The sequence below is a fragment of the Callithrix jacchus genome, chromosome X (assembly GCF_049354715.1).
Source record: "Callithrix jacchus isolate 240 chromosome X, calJac240_pri, whole genome shotgun sequence".
Classification (NCBI taxonomy): Eukaryota; Metazoa; Chordata; class Mammalia; order Primates; family Cebidae; genus Callithrix; species Callithrix jacchus.
In genome coordinates, this window is record NC_133524.1 from 132,233,180 (window position 1) to 132,249,960 (window position 16,781).

The following is a 16,781-nucleotide window of genomic DNA, read 5'->3' on the forward strand; positions in this document are numbered from 1 at the left end:
ATCCCTTTTTCTAACAACGGTTGATACAAATTGATTTATAATCTTCAAAGAGTTAATAATAATTTAATCTACATTTGGTTGATGGTCGCTGCCTATTCTGCAATCATTCTCATTGATTTTGATTAAACTATCTTCCTTCTTTTTAACTTAGCATGCATTAAAAATAGGTTTCTTTTCATGAGAACAGAGTGTTTCTTGGGGCTTGGTAAATTTTGGCTCATGATTAAACGTCAAATTAATGATTCACATTCTTGGTTGGATACACATATGCAGACTGTTTGCCATTTGGTGATTGTTAGATTTTTGTCAGGAGTGGGATATGTTCATTGATATATTTCAGGAAACCATGACCCATAAAGGAGAGAAGGTGGCTGTAGAACCTGAAAATGTGTTTGAACGTCCCAGGGAATCTGACAGTCCTTCATATCAGAAAAGGCAGAAGATGGCCCAGTCGGCACGGACAGAAGGAGCAGGAGACGGTGGTATTGGACGCTCTGCCATGTCTACGGAAAAGGGTAAGTCAGCCTGTCCTCGCCTCCTTTTCGTGCTGTATCCAGTGCAGCTGGCCTCCTGCCTCTTACCCTCCTGTCCTTGTCAAGGTCAACAGTTTTGGCTTGCATTGCCATAAATTTTACAACAGCATTTGACAGTTGTTCCCTTGCTCCTTCATGGAAACCTTCTAGGATTTCCATTTTCCACAATGTGTACTTTTAAAATTTTCTTATCCTTACTAGTGAGCCCCTGTTTTCTTTTTTCTTTTCTTTATTTTTGAGACAGAGTTTCAGTCTTGTCAGCAAGGCTGGAGTGCAGTATTTCAATCTTGGCTCACTGCAAATTCTGTCTCCCAGTTCAAGTAATTCTCCTGCCTCAGCCTCCCGAGTAGCTGAGATTACAGGCACCTGCCAGCATTCTCAGGAAATTTTTGTATTTTTGGTAGATATGCGGTCTCACCATGTTGGCAAAACTTGTCTCGAACTCCTCTCCTCAGATGATCCCAAAGTGCTGGGATTACAGGCATGAGCCACCACTTCCGGCCCCTATCATTCGTTTTTTCTACCTTTCTTTTTCTTCTCTTCTCTAAACACTGTAAATATTCCTTGAATCCCAGCATTTCTCTCTCCTTCTATTCCACTTTGCCATGATGAGTCACTGAGCTACTGTGCTATCTCCATGTCTCCCATTATTGCCCCCATCTAACGCACACCCTCCAACCCTGCAGCCAGGTCATCGTGTTGGCAGGTAAATGACATCATGCCACATCACTCCTGAAAATCCATCCCCAACTCTCCTAAGCACTCAGAACAGACCGTAAACCAGCTTTGGTCTGCGAGGCCTTCTTCACCCTCTACTAACACGGGTCCTATTCATCTCCTGGCTCTCTCTGCTTATCTCCTTCACTCCATAGTGCCCGGTCCATCCTCACTACAGCCCATACCCTTAGACTCATTGCAGCCTGGAAATCCCCCTCTGCCTCTGCACAGGTAGCCCCACTTCTTCCTCCAATCCCTGCCCAAGGGCACCTCCTGAGAAGGCCCTGCCCAACCAGCGGCAGCTCCTGGGGCTCCCTCTGCTGCTGTCTCCCACAGGCCTGTGGATGTCTTCCCCACCACCAGCCTAACGCTGCTTTCTTTCATTTCCTCATTACGTATGTACTGTCTGACTGCCCCTTGAGAGTGTGAACTCCACAAGGGCAGAGAACTTTGCTCTCTGGGCTGTTTACTACTGATCCCTAGATCCTGGCATGCTGCCTGCCACAGACAATGAAGAAATGAAAGAGGTGACAGACCTGGAGTGAAAGGAAAGTCACTTTTCTGAGGCAGAAAAAAGAAAGAGGAAGATCATATGCTAAATGGGATTTTAGGTGATGAGTGGGTATAGAACTTTCAGCATTAACAGCTGCCTATATTTTCTCAGAATATATTTGACATAGAGAGGAGACAGGTTGAGGTGTATCCAAGTTTTCCGGCTTCCAGCTGAGTAAAGCGTGGCAGTTTGTATGTGAACCTGAAAAATCATGATATCAAGTGAAACTTGCTGCTTTCAACTTATAAAGCATGACAAGCTGACACTAACAGATGAGTACCAGGGACCTGTGAATGTTTGTTAGAGTTATACTGTCTTACTTGGTTTCCATATGTATTTATAGAGCCAGAAACTAAGAAATGGTTTTATTGTTTTATGTGTCCTGGCCTCAATTCATCAGGCCTGGGATTTCCCCCTGGTATACCTCCCATCTATGAAATAAATAATTCCCTAGAAACTGAGGAGCACATAGATATACCCAGAGGGCTGATAAAAGACACATTTCCCACAGCTCAACTTCTCCGTTTGGTTTCCAGATCTGTCCTTCGTGATGTCTGTGTGGAGGGGAAAGAACATGGTGAAACTCCAACTGATGGCTTTTTGTCAAAATTTGTTCCACCAGAGCTTAAGGTAGCAGTTGGTATTCCAGCCAGCCAACTGGATTCTCGGATTGATGACTTCACTGGCTTCAGCAAAGATGGGCTGGTGCAGAAACCTGGTAGAAATGCACTTGTAGAAAGAATCATTACCAGCAATTTCTCTGCAGATGACCTAAAATGCAGAGAAATACTCCCTTTTCTAAAAAGCCGAGAAGAAATTAGTGCTGATATAAAATACCAGTTAGTGAAGGAAATTCAATGCTTTGGACAAAGTAAGTAGTATAAGAATGTCTGTTTTTAAAAAAATTGAGGAAGTCTCCCTTTCTTTAATTCAGAAGATATGCATGTTGTCTGTTGAGGCTAATTCCTTGCCAGAGTTGAGTTTACCCATAATTTATGGTAATTCGTCTTTTGACTAAAGCACAGTACACCTTTTCTTTCTCTTTTCTCACCGGGTTATGGTTTACAAGACTTTCATTCATAGGTAGGTGCAGGTGTCTTTTTTTATTTTTTAGATTTTGTATGTGCAGGTATCTTGATTTAAGCATTTAAAACATTTTAGCCCATGAAGCAGGATTAGTGAGGTATAGGTTAAGCAAGATTCACTTCTATTCTTCTTTGTATTTGATAATACTGAAGATTTTTTTTAACATCTTCAGAATATGAAAAAATCTTCAAATTGCTTGAAGGAGTGCAAGGACCTATAGAAATCAAAAAACAATTTTTTGAATCCAACATCAAGGAAGCAGCAAGGTAGGTAGAGACAGGAACTGTCCAATTTCTTTAAGCACTCGGGTCCAACACAGTACTGGCGGTGAGCATGGGGGAACGGCCTGTGCCTTGAATTTCTCAAACCTTGGCCCTCACTTATACTTACGTCTGTCTCCACAGTTACTTAGGTTAATGTAGTCTGAATCTAACTCATTCTTTTAAGCCTATGGAGAATTCAATCTCACCATAGTCTGAGGTAGACATTGTCCCTCAACTGACACTCTTTGTATTTGCTAATTACCTCTTTTTAAGAAATGTGTGTAGGTACATAGCAGATGCATATATTTCTGGGGTATATGAGACATTGTGATACAGACAACAATGTGTAATAAACACATCAAGGTAAATGGGGCATCTATCACCTCAAGCATTTATTTTTTGTGTTACAGATAATCCAATTATACTCGTTATTTTTAATGTACAATTAAATTATTACTGGCTGTAGTCACCCTGTCATGCTATCAGATAGTTTGTACGTATTAATCATCTGTAGTTCCGACCACCCCACTAACCTTCCCAGCCTCTGGCAGTCCTCCGTTCTACTCTCTATCTCCATTAGTTCAGTTTAAAATTTTTGCTCCCACAAATAAGTGAGAACATGTGAAGTTTCTCTTTTTGTGCCTGGCTTATTCCACTTAACGTAATGACCTTCAGTTCCATCCATGTTGTTGCACAAGACTGAATCTCATTCTTTTCTATGGCCGAACAGCACTCCTTTGTGTCTATGTACCGCGTTTTCCTTACCCATTCAGCTGTTGGTGGACACTTAGGTTGCTTCCAAAACTTGGCTACTGTGGACGGGGCTGCAACCAACACGGGAGTGCAGATATCTCTGCGGTGTACTGACTTCCTTTCTCCTGGGAGTATACCCAGCAGTGGGATTACTGGATCATATGATTGATCCATTTTCAGGTTTTCGAGGAACCTCCAAACTGTTCTTCATAGTTGTCATAGTAAATTATATTCTCAACAAGAGTGTATGAAGCTTCCCTTTTCTTCACACCCTCGCCAGCATTTGTTATTGCCTGGCTAGACTACCCCTTACCATGCAGGTGCATTTCTGTCTCCATGCTGACTGTTACTTCATCCTTGTATCTCCCACAGTGCTTCCTACAGCATAGGTTCTTTGGCTCTCTTTTGGTTAATGACACGTCTCTTTCTTTTCAGGTATGTGCGAGGAGACTTAATTCCGCACCTTGAGAAGAAACTGGAAGAAATGACATCTGGCTACTTGTCCAAGTAGGAACATCAGACCCTAAATGCATAATCTCTTTAATGATTGAGGAGAAAAGAGGATCAAATTGCTGTTTTTTACAATAGAGTAGGATATGGCTGAAGCCTCCTAGCATGTGTTAGTGAATAAAATGGCCTCCCAGAGGCTAAGAAATTTCTGTCACTAAATATTGGTCTTTTTCCCTAAGCATTTCATTTGAAAGGATAACTTATTTGTTGGTTTGTTGATTTTCCCACCTGTGCTGGCAGACATTATTGACCCATCAAGTAAATACTATTACAGTCGTGGTTTCTGCAGCAGCCCACATTGCTGTAACTGTTATTTATAACTGCCTTCTTTCACTACCCATTTCTCTTTCCCTTTGCCCTAGCGAAAGCATGTCAGCTGCTCGTGGTGCTTGGCCTGGCAGAATGACTCAAACCTTCATTACTGAACAGTCTGAACCATTAGATGTCCTGCCTAGATGGGGTTGCTGTAAGTTTTCATTAACTCTAATCATAAAACATGGGAGTACTAAGAAGCTCTCTAGACATATCAGACATACTGTTCCTTAGCCCCTGGTGTAGTAGGAACCCAATATTCATTTTTCTTTCCATCACCCGAGCCAGTAGCAGGCCCCCTACTTTGTCTCTTGGTTGAGAGGAATGAAGAGTTCAAAGCGGTCAGCTTGCAGACACAACTTTCATTTGCTGTAATTTCCATTAACTCTAATCACAAAACACAGGAGGACTAAGAAGCTCTCTAGACATATAAGACATGCTCTTTCTTAGCCTCTGGTGTAGTAGGAACTCCATCTCCCTTTGATTGTCATTTTCCGTCACCCCAGCCAGTAGCGGACCCCCTTCTTTGTCTCTTGTTTGAGAATGAACTTTCCAAAGGGATCAGCTTGCAGACACAACTTTCATTTCAATGGAATGATTTTTTGATCCGCTATTGAAAAAAAAAATCTCTCAATTTGTAACTAAGATCTCTAGTCCAGCAGAGCCAAATGTTTGCAAAAAGCAAAATTTTACTACTAGATACCCAGAAGTAATAGTGAGAGGAGGCCCTCATCTTGCCTCTTTCATTCTTGAAGACATAGATGTGGCTATAGAAAAATAGCTCCATATACTTGATGCTGGGATACAGCATTGCCACCTCCTAGACTGTTAGCCAAGACCCTTAAGGCACTACCACAAAGCTGGAACTACAAGTCAGGCTTTAGAAGATCATTCCACGGTCCAATTGAGCCCGCCACTTCAGGATGGTGAAGTACATCACGAGACTAGTCTAATTGGCTACCATAGGCCTATTGCCATACTTCATTTCCTGTAAAGTGAGATTCCTGTTTAAAACTAGTACAGTGTGGGATACCACGATGGTGGACACAGCATTTCCTAATACCACAATGTTTGTTTTCTTGAAGTACCATAGGTGAGAATGAAAATCCATATCCAGAATAAGTGTCCATTTGAGCAAATCAAAGTGATGCCCCTTCAATTGTGGAAGCAGATTCAAGTAATCACAGTGCTATCTGGAAGCGGACAGACCACTCTGGGACATGGTTTCATGTTGGGGACTCAGTGTTCGTCTCTGCTGCTTGCAGATTGAATAGCGAGCAGTGGTTGTACTGACATAGACCTGGTAAATGAAAGTTGATATTACCAAGACCATGGATATCCTCTATCTCAACCACCATAATCATGATGCACTGTTACTCTTTATAATATGGAAGGGTGCACCTAAGGAAGTCTGGAGGTGATTGATGATAGCATCTGGAAACCAAAGGAAGAGGTTGAGCTGTGAGGTAAGTGCATTTTATGTCAACCCCACTTGTATATCTCACTGATACTCAGTTTCTAGGAAATTATCCCATAAAGCAGGAGAATACACCATATAATGATCTAAATCCCCCCAAATTGGGACCAGGAAAGATAATTCAACAAAACCACCTTATACCCTTCATGATACTACACATGCATATGGAAACCAAGGAGGACACCGCAACTAATGAAAGAACACACACAGATGCCTGGTAATCGTCCCTGGGATGCCAGCTCCTGCCATCTCATAAGCCCTGATAGAACATTTCACGAGACATTCTCCATTTGTGTTTGGCCATTCTTCCTCTGCTCTTCACGGACATTGTGATTCATGATAGATTGTGGAAACCAAATGAGGAGGTTGAACTGTGAGTTAAGTGCATTATGTCAACCCCACAAGCATATCCTTCTGATGGCCAGTTGCTGTAAAATTATCTAAGAATGCAGGAGAGTATATGCCAGGCAGCCATTGGATACCCCTCAAATTGAGGCTAGGAAAAATTATACAACAAACCAACCTTCTACCCTTCATGAAAATATGCCTGTTTATTTGGAAACCAAGTAGCACGGAACAACTAAGAAGCAGACATACACAGATCCTGGTCCTCGTGGATGAAATTCCAGCTGCTGCCATATCACCAAGCCATGGTGGACCAGTTGATAAGATGTTATCATTTTGGGGTTAGCGGGTTTCCATCCTCTGTCAAAGAAAATGTTTAAGCTGTGAGGTAAGTACGTTATGACAACCCCACTTGTATATCCCACTGATGCTCAATTTCTAGGAAATCGTCCCATGAAAGTGGAGGATATGCCAGGTGGCCATCTGAAACCCCTCAAATTGAGCTCACGAAAGAAGGTACAACTGAACAACCTCCTTCCCTTGATGACACTATGCATACATATGAAAACCAAGTGAGACTTTCCAACTTATACAGAAACATACACAGATCCTTGGTACTCATGGCTGGAATACCAGCTGCTGCCATGTTAATACACCCTGGTGGAAAAGTTAACAAGATGTTACTAAATTGCAGTTGGGCATTTTCTATCCTCTCCTGACGGATGTTGTGAGTCGTGGTAGCATCTGGAAGCAAAATGACCAGGTCAAGCTGTGAAATAAATGCCTTATTTAAACACACAGGTATACTCTTCTGATGCAGAGCTTCTAATAAATTATTGCATGGAGCAGGAGGACATGACGGCAGTGTTCTGAGACCCCTCAAATTGCACTTAAGGAAGAGAATAAAACAAAACCACTTTCTCCCCTTTATGACACTATGAGCGGATATGGAAAACAAGTAGGAAAATCCAACTAATAAGAGAAGATACACAGTTATATGGTACTCGTGGCCAGAAGAGCAGCTCCTGCCATATTAGTAAGCCCTGAAGGAACATTTGACTACATGTTATGCGGTTGCGGATTTGCCATTTTCCATCCTCTCCTCATGGACATTGAGATGGACTATAGCATCTGAAAACCAAATGAAGAGGTTGAGCTGTGATGTACGTGCGTTATTTCAACCACACAGGTACATCCCTCTGATGCTGAGTTTCTAGGAAATTATCAAAGAGAACAGGGGTGGATATGCCAAGTTGCCCTCTGATACCCTTCATATTGAGGCTAGGAAAGTATATACCACAAAATTACCCTCTACCATCGAAGAAATTATGCCTGCTTAGGGAAACCGAGTAGGACAGCACAACTAAGAAGCAGACATACACAGATATCTGGTCCTCCTGGATGAAATTCCAGCTGCTGCCATATTACCAAGCCCTGGTGGAGCAGTTGACAAGACGTTATCAGGTACCGGTTGGCTGTTACTTCTCTTCTTTTCACGGACGCTATGCGTCACTGCAGCATCTGGAAACCAAATGAAATGGTTGAGCTCTGAGTAATTTGCATTATGTAAACCACACAGGCATAGCCCTCAGATGCTCAGCATCTAGGAAATTATCACTTGGAGAAGGATATACCAGGTAGCAATCTGAGAACCCTAAAATTGAGGCCAGGAAAGATAGTACAACAACACTAGATTCTTTCCTCATGACACTGTGCATGCATATAGAAACCAAGTAGGACAGTATATCGAGTGAACAAAAATACACTGATCCCTGGTACTCATGGATGAAACACCAGCTGCTCCCATATTAATAAGTGCTGGGGGAATAGTTGAGAAGACATTATTGGGTTCTGCTTCAGCATTTTTAGTCTTCTCCTCATGGACGTTGTGAGTGATGGTAGAATCTGGAAAGACAATGAAGACGTTAAGTTTTGAGTTAAGGGCATTATGTCAGCCCACAGGTGTATCCCCCTGATGATCAGTTTCTAGACAACGATTTCAAAAAGCCAGAGAGGATATGCCAGATGGGCATCTGAGAACACTCAAATGTGCTCACGAAATATAATACAACAAAATCACTTTCTCCTATTCAGGACACTAGTCATACCTATGAAAACAAGGTAGGATAGTACAAATGAATAAGCAAACATACACTGATCCCTGGTGCTCATGGCTGGCAGAACAGCTGTGGCCAAAAATGTAAGTGTTTGTAGAACAGTCAACAAGTCGTTATTAGATGTTGGTTGCTTATTTTCCAGCTCCTCTTCACGGACATTTTGAGTGACGGTAGCATCTGAAAGAAAACCAAATGAAGAGGTTGAGCTGTGAAGTAAATACATCATGTGAACTGCACAGGTATATCCCCCTGATGATCAGTTTCTAGGTAATCATCAAAAAAAGCAGGGGTGCATATGCCAAGTGGACATCTGATACCCCTCAAATTGAGGATACTAAGGTATTTACAACAGAGTTACCCTCTACCATTCATGAAATTATGCCTTCTTAGGGAAACCAAGTAGGACAGCACAACTAAGAAGCAGACATACACAGATCTCTGGTTCTTCTGGATGAAATTCCAGCTGCTGCCATATTACCAAGCCCTGGTGGAGCAGTTGACAAGACGTTATCCGGTACCGGTTGGCTGTTACTTCTCTTCTCTTCACGGACGCTGTGCGTGACTGCAGCATCTGGAAACCAAATTAAATGGTTGAGCTGTGAGTAATTTGCATTATGTAAACCACACAGGCATAGGCCTCAGATGCTCAGCAGCTAGGAAATTATCACTTGGAGAAGGATATACCAAGTAGCAATCTGAGAACCCTAAAATTGAGGCCAGGAAAGATAGTACAACAACACTAGATTCTTTCCTCATGACACTGTGCATGCATATAGAAACCAAGTAGGACAGTATATCGAGTGAACAAAAATACACTGATCCCTGGTACTCATGGATGAAACACCAGCTGCTCCCATATTAATAAGTGCTGGGGGAATAGTTGAGAAGACATTATTGGGTTCTGCTTCAGCGCATTTTTAGTCTTCTCCTCATGGACGTTGTGAGTGATGGTAGAATCTGGAAAGACAATGAAGACGTTAAGTTTTGAGTTAAGGGCATTATGTCAGCCCACAGGTGTATCCCCCTGATGATCAGTTTCTAGACAACGATTTCAAAAAGCCAGAGAGGATATGCCAGATGGGCATCTGAGAACACTCAAATGTGCTCACGAAATATAATACAACAAAATCACTTTCTCCTATTCAGGACACTAGTCATACCTATGAAAACAAGGTAGGATAGTACAAAGGAATAAGCAAACATACACTGATCCCTGGTGCTCATGGCTGGCAGAACAGCTGTGGCCAAAAATGTAAGTGTTTGTAGAACAGTCAACAAGTCGTTATTAGATGTTGGTTGCTTATTTTCCAGCTCCTCTTCACGGACATTTTGAGTGACGGTAGCATCTGAAAACCAAATGAAGAGGTTGAGCTGTGAAGTAAATATATTATGTGAACTGCACAGGTATATCCCTCTGATGATCAGTTTCTAGGTAATCATCAAAAAAGCAGGGGTGCATATGCCAAGTGGACATCTGATACCCCTCAAATTGAGGCTACTAAGGTATTTACAACAGAGTTACCCTCTACCATTCATGAAATTATGCCTGCTTAGGGAAACCAAGTAGGACAGCACAACTAAGAAGCAGACATACACAGATCTCTGGTCCTCGTGGATGAAATTCCAGCTGCTGCCATATTACCAAGACCTGGTGGAGCAGTTGACAAGATGTTATCAGTTGCTGGTTGGCCATTATTTATCTTCTCTTTACGGACATTGTGAGTGACTGCAGCATCTGGAATCCAAAGAAGGTGGTTTTGCTGTGAGGTAAGTGCATTATGTCAACTACATAGGTTTACCACTCTGATGGGTAGTATCTAGGAAATTATGTCATACAGAAGAAAGATATACCAGCTAGTAATCTGAGAACCCTAAAATTGAGGCCAGGAAAGACAGGAAAACAACACTACATTCTTCCCTGCTTACACTATGCAAGCATGTGGAAACCAAGTAGGACAGTGCACCGAGTGAACAAACTTACACTGATCCCTGGTACTCATGGATGAAACACCCGCTGCTGCCATATTAATATGTGTAGGGGAAACAGTTGGGAAGACATTATTGGGTGCTCCTTCAGCATTTTTTATCCTTGCCTCATGGACAGTGTGAGTGATGGTAGCATCTGGAAACAAAATGAAAAGGTTTAGATTTGAATTAAGTGCATTATCTAAACCCCACAGGTATATCAGCCTGATGCTCAGTTTCTAGAAAACTATTTCATAAAATCAGAAATGATATGCCAGATGGCCATCTGAGAACACTCAAATGCAGCTCATGAAAGATAATACAACAAAATCACCTTCTCCCATTCAGGACACTAGGCATGCCTATGAAAACCAAGTAGGATAGCCCAAATGAATAAGCAAACATACACTGATCCCTGGCGCTCATGGCTGGGAGACCAGCTGTTGCCAAATAAGGAAGTCCTTGGAGAACAGTTGACAAGACGTTACTAGGTGTTGGTTGCTCATTTTCGGTCTTTTCTTTGCAGACATTTTGAGTGACGGTTGCACCTGAAAACCAAAGGAAGAGGTTGAGCTGTGAGCTAAGTACATTATGTCAACCCCAGAGGTATATCCCTATGATCCTCACTTTCTAGGAAATTATCAAAGAAACCAGGGTAGGGTATGCCACGTGGCTATCTCATACCCCTCAAAGTGAGGCTAGGAAAGTACATACAACAAAATTAACTTGTAGCATTCATAAAACTATGCCTCCTTAGGGAAACCAAGTAGGACAGTACAACTAAGAAGCAGACATACACAGACCTGTGGTTTTCATGGATGAAATTCTGGCTGCTACCATATTACCAAGACCTGGTGGAGCAGCTGACAACACGTTGTCATGTGCTAGTTGGATGTTATTTATCTTTGCTTCACGGATATTGTGAGTGACTGCAGCATCTGGAAACCAACAGAAATGGCTGGGCTGTGAGGTAAGTGCATTTTGTGAATGGCACAGGCATATCCCTCTGATGCTCAGTATCTAGGAAATTATCTCATAAAGAAGAAGGACATACCAAGTAGCAGTCTGAGAAGCTTAAGATTGAGGCCAGGAAAGATAGTACAAAAACTACATTCTCCCCTCATGACACTATGCACGCATATGGAAACCTAGTAGGATTGTAAACCAATTGCACAAAGGTACACTGATCCCTGGTGCTCATGGATGACACAACAGCTGCTGCCATATTAATAAGTGCTGGGGAACTAGCTGGGAAGGTTTCATTGAGTGCTGCTTGGGCAGTTTTAATCTTCCCTCACAAACATTGTGAGTGATCGCAGCATATGGAAATGAAATGAAGGGGTTCAGTGTTCAGGTATGGGCATTATGTTAACCCCACAGGTATATCCTCCTGGTGGTCACTTTCTAGAAAACTATTTCATAAAGCCAGAGAGGATAGGAAAACTATTTCATAAAGCCAGCAAGGGTGAATATGCTAAATGTACATATGATGCCCCTCAAATTGAGGCTTGGAAATTATAGACAACAAAATTAATTTGTAGCATTCATCAAACTATGCCTGGTTAGGGACACCAAGTAGCACAGTACAACTAAGAAGTAGACAAACACACACCTCTGGTCCTCGTGGATGAAGTTCCAGCTGCTGCCATATTACCAAGCCCTGGTGGAGCAGTTGGCAAGATGGTGTCAAGTGCTCGTTGGCCGTTATTTATCTTCGCTTCATGGACATTGTGAGTAACCGCAGCATCTGGAAACCAAATGAAGTGGTTGAGCTGTGCGTTATGTGCATTATGGCAACCGCACAGGCATAGCCCTCTGATGTTCAGTAATGAGGAAATTATCTCAAAGAAAAACAAGGACATAAAAAGTAGCAATCTGAGAACCGTAAAGTTGAGGCTAGTAAGGATAGTACAACAACACTGTATTCTTCCCTCATGACACTACGCATGCATATAGAAAACAAGTAGGACAGCACGCCAAGTGAGCAAACTTACACTGATCCCTGGTACTCATGGATGAAACACCTGCTGCTGCCATATTAATACGTGCTGGTGGAATAACTGAGAAAACATTATTGGGTGCTGTTTGTGCATTTTTAATCTTCTCCTCACGGACATTGTGAGTGATGGCAGAATCTGGAAATGAAATCAGGAGGTTCAGTTTTGAGTTATGTGTGCTATGTCAACTCTACAGGCATATACTCCTGATACTCAGTTTCTAGAAAACTATTTCATAAAGCTGAAGAGGATATGCCAGATGGCGATCTGAGAACACTCAAATGCAGCTCACAGAACACAATACAACAAAATCACCTTCTCCCGTTCAGGACACTAGGCATGCCTATGAAAACCAAGTAGGATAGTCCGAATGAATAATCAAACATACACTGATCCCTGGTGCTCATGGCTGGGAGACCAGCTGTTGCCAAATAAGGAAGTCCTTGGAGAACAGTTGACAAGACGTTATTAAGTGTTGGTTCATTATTTTCCATCTTCTCTTTGCAGACATTTTGAGTGACGGTAGCATCTGAAACCCAAATGAAGAGGTTGAGCTGTGAGGTAAGTACATTATGTCAACCCCAGAGGTACATCCATCTGATCCTCAGTTTCCTGGAAATTATGAAAGAAACCAGTTTAGGATATGCCACGTGGCTATCTGATCCCCCTCAAATTGATGCTAGGAAAATATATACAACAAAATTAACTTGTAGCATTCATCAAACAATGCCTCCTTAGGGAATCCAAGTACGATGGTCCAACTAAAAAGCAGACATACATAGATCTCTGGTCCTCGTGGATGAAATTCCAGCTGCTGCCAAATTACCAAGCCCTGGTGGAGCAGTTGACAAGACGTTATCAGGTGCTAGTTGACCATCATTTATCTTCGCTTCACGGACGTTGTGAGTGACCGCAGCATCCGGAGACCAAATGAAGTGGTTGAGCTGTGTGTTTCATGCACTATGTCAACCGTACAGGCATACCGCTTGTATGCTCAGTATCGAGGAAATGATCTCATAAAGAAGAAGGACATACCAACTAGCAGTCTGAGAACCGTAAAGTTGAGGCCAGTAAAGATAGTACAACAACAGTGTATTCTTTTCTCATGACACTACACATGCATATAGAAACCAAGTAGGACAGCACGCCAAGTGAACAAACGTACACTGATCCCTGGTACTCATGGATGAAACACCCGCTGCTGCCATATTAATACGTGCTGGTGGAATAGCTGAGAAGACATTATTGGGTGCCGTTTGGGCATTTTTAATCTTCTCCTCACGGACATTGTGAGTGATGGTAGAATCTGGAAATGAAATCAGGAGGTTCAGTTTTGAGTTATGTGTACTATGTCAACTCTACATGTATATCCTCCTGATATTCAGTTTCTAGAAAACTATTTCATAAAGCTGAAGAGGATATGCCAGATGGCGATCTGAGAACACTCAAATGCAGCTCACAGAAGATAATACAACAAAATCACCTTCTCCCGTTCAGGACACTAGGCATGCCTATGAAAACCAAGTAGGATAGTCCAAATGAATAAGCAAACATACACTGATCCCTGGTGCTCATGGCTGGGAGACCAGCTGTTGCCAAATATGGAAGTCCTTGCAGAACAGTTGACAAGACGTTATTAGGTGTTGGTTGGTTATTTTCCATCTTCTCTTTGCGGACATTTTGAGTGATGGTAGCATCTGAAAACAAATGAAGAGGTTGAGCTGTGAAGTTAGTACATTATGTCAGCCCCAGAGGTATTTCTGTCTGATCCTCAGTTTCTAGAAAATTATCAAAGACAGCAAAGTTGCATATGCCATGTGGCTATCTGATACCCCTCAAATTGACGCTAGGAACATGTATACAACAAAATGAACTTGTAGCTTTCATTGATCTATGCTCTCTTAGAGAAATCAAGTCGGACGGTACGACAAAGAAGCAGACCTACACAGACCTGTGTTCCTCGTGGATGAAATTCCAGCTGTTGCCGTATTACCAAGACCTGGTGGAGCAGCTGACAAGACATTGTCAGGTGCTAGTTGGCCGTTATTTATCTTGGCTTCACGGACATTGTGAGTGACGGCAGCATCTGGAAACCAAGAGAAATGACTGGGCTGTGAGGGAAGTGCATTATGTCAACCACAGCATACCCCTCTGATGCTCAGTATCCAGGAAATTATCTCATAAAGAAGAAGGACATACCAAGTAGCACTCTGAGAACCTTAAGATTAAGGCCAGGAAAGATAGTACAACAAAACTACATTCTTCCCTCATGACACTATGCACGCATATGGAAACCTAGTAGGATAGTAAACCAATTGCACAAAGGTACACTGATCCCTGGTGCTCATGGATGACACAACAGCTGCTGCCATATTAATAAGTGCTGGGGGACTAGCTGGGAAGGTTTCATTGGGTACTGCTCTGGCATTTTTAATCTTCTTCTCACAGACATTGTGAGAGATCATACCATCTGGAAATGAAATGAAGGGGTTCAGTTTTGAGTTACGTGCATTATGTTAAACCCACTGGTATATCCTCCTGATGCTCACTTTTTAGAAAATTATTTCAGAAATCCAGAGAGGATATGCCAGTTGGCGATCTGAGAACACTCAAATGCAGCTCACGAAAGACAATACAACAAAATCACCTTCTCCCATTCAGGACACTAAGCATGCCTATGAAAACCAGGTAGGATAGTCCAAATGAATAAGCAAACATACACTGATCCCTGGTGCTCATGGCTGGGAGACCAGCTGTTGCCAAATAAGGAAGTCCTTGGAGAACAGTTGACAAGACCTTATTAGGTGTTGGTTGGTCATTTTCCATCTTCTCTTTGCAGACATTTTGAGTGATAGTAGCATCTGAAAACCAAATGAAGAGGTTGAGCTTTGATGGAAGTGCAGTGTGTCAACCCCAGAGGTATATCCCTCTGATCCTCACTTTCTAGGAAATTATCAAAGAATCCAGGGTTTGATATGCCACGTGGCCATCTGATACCCCTCAAATTGATGCTAGTAAACTATATCCAACAAAATTAACTTGTAGCATTCATAAAACAATGCCTCCTTAGGGAAACCAAATAGCACAGTACAACTAAGAAGCAGACGTACACAGATCTCTGGTCCTCTTAGATGAAATTCCAGCTGCTGCCAAATTACCAAGCCCTGGTGGAGCAGCTGATAAGACGTTATCAGGTGCTGGTTGGTGGTTATTTATCTTCTCTTCACGGACATTCTGAGTGACCGCAGCATCTGGAAACCAAAGGAAGTGGTTGAGCTGTGAGGTAAGTGCTTATGTCAACGCCACATGTATGTCCTTCTGACAATGAGTTTTTAAGAAATTGTTCCATCACACAAGAGGCTGTATCAGGTGGCGATCTGAGACCCTTCAAGTTTAGGTCGGAAAAGATAATACAACCAAAGCACCTTTTTCCCTGCATGATACTGCATGTTTATGGAAACCAAGTAGCACAACGTAGTTAGTAAATAAACATGCAGAGATCCCTGGTACTCGGGGGTTGAATACCTGCTTCTGTGAAATTCCTAAGCCCTGCTGTAATAGTTGACAAGAATTCATGAGGTGCTGTTTTGTCACTTTCTATCTTTTCTTCACAGACATGTTGAGCAATGGTAATACCTGCAAACCACATGAAGAGTTTCAGCTGTGAGCTAAGTGCATTATATCAGCCCTATAGGTCTATCTCTCTGACGCTCAGTTTCTAGGAAATTATCTAATAAAGCAGGGGAGGATATGCCAGGTGGCCCTGTGAGAACCCTCCAATTGATCCCACCAAAGTATATGCTATAAAACCACTTTGTACCTTTCATGAAATATGCAATCATATGGAAACCAGTGATGACACTACAACTAGTTAAGAGACATACACAGATCCCTGGTACTCATGCATGGAAGAGCAGCTGCTACCATATGACCAAGCAGTGGTGGAACAGGTGACATGAGATTACCAGTTTGGGATGGGCCATTTTCCATCTTCTCTTCATGTACATTGTGAGAGATTGTACCATCTGGAAACCAAAGGAAGATTTTGAGCTTGAAGTAAGTGAATTACGTCAATGCCACCAGTATATCCCATTGATGATCAGTTCCTAGGAAATAATACCATAAAGCAAAAGAACACATCAAATAATGATCT

At 42.2% G+C, this 16,781-nt stretch overlaps 3 protein-coding genes across 4 annotated transcripts; all 3 read right to left on the bottom strand.

The window, feature by feature from the left end:
- Window positions 1–6,340: 6,340 nt before the first annotated feature.
- On the bottom strand, window positions 6,341–10,036 carry LOC144581255 (uncharacterized). 2 transcript variants are annotated; one of them, XR_013531835.1, is made up of 6 exons: window positions 9,872–10,036; window positions 9,481–9,623; window positions 9,097–9,237; window positions 8,703–8,843; window positions 7,930–8,454; window positions 6,341–6,909 (listed from the first exon to the last, which is right to left on the bottom strand). XR_013531835.1 is itself a non-coding variant. In XM_078364320.1 (5 exons), the coding sequence occupies exons 2-5, from the start codon at window positions 9,521–9,523 to the stop codon at window positions 8,252–8,254; spliced, it is 528 nt and encodes a 175-aa protein (XP_078220446.1). In that variant the 5' UTR covers window positions 9,524–9,623; window positions 9,872–10,036; the 3' UTR covers window positions 6,963–8,251. The 2 variants fall into 2 exon arrangements, 1 of the variants encoding a protein (XP_078220446.1); XM_078364320.1 differs by lacking the exon at window positions 6,341–6,909 and having other exon boundaries at window positions 6,963–8,454.
- LOC144581063 (uncharacterized) lies at window positions 9,573–12,817 on the bottom strand. Its single transcript, XM_078363050.1, has 7 exons — window positions 12,626–12,817; window positions 12,244–12,378; window positions 11,435–11,569; window positions 11,039–11,179; window positions 10,648–10,788; window positions 9,852–10,012; window positions 9,573–9,623 (listed from the first exon to the last, which is right to left on the bottom strand). Exons 1-7 carry the CDS (start codon window positions 12,666–12,668, stop codon window positions 9,573–9,575), a joined length of 807 nt encoding a protein of 268 aa, XP_078219176.1. The 5' UTR covers window positions 12,669–12,817.
- A 127-nt stretch (window positions 12,818–12,944) lies between these two features.
- LOC144581115 (uncharacterized) lies at window positions 12,945–16,703 on the bottom strand. Its single transcript, XM_078363471.1, has 8 exons — window positions 16,594–16,703; window positions 16,154–16,264; window positions 15,739–15,879; window positions 15,349–15,489; window positions 14,580–14,714; window positions 14,185–14,325; window positions 13,407–13,934; window positions 12,945–13,157 (listed from the first exon to the last, which is right to left on the bottom strand). The coding sequence occupies exons 1-7, from the start codon at window positions 16,616–16,618 to the stop codon at window positions 13,732–13,734; spliced, it is 897 nt and encodes a 298-aa protein (XP_078219597.1). The 5' UTR covers window positions 16,619–16,703; the 3' UTR covers window positions 12,945–13,157; window positions 13,407–13,731.
- Between the last annotated feature and the right edge of the window lie 78 nt (window positions 16,704–16,781).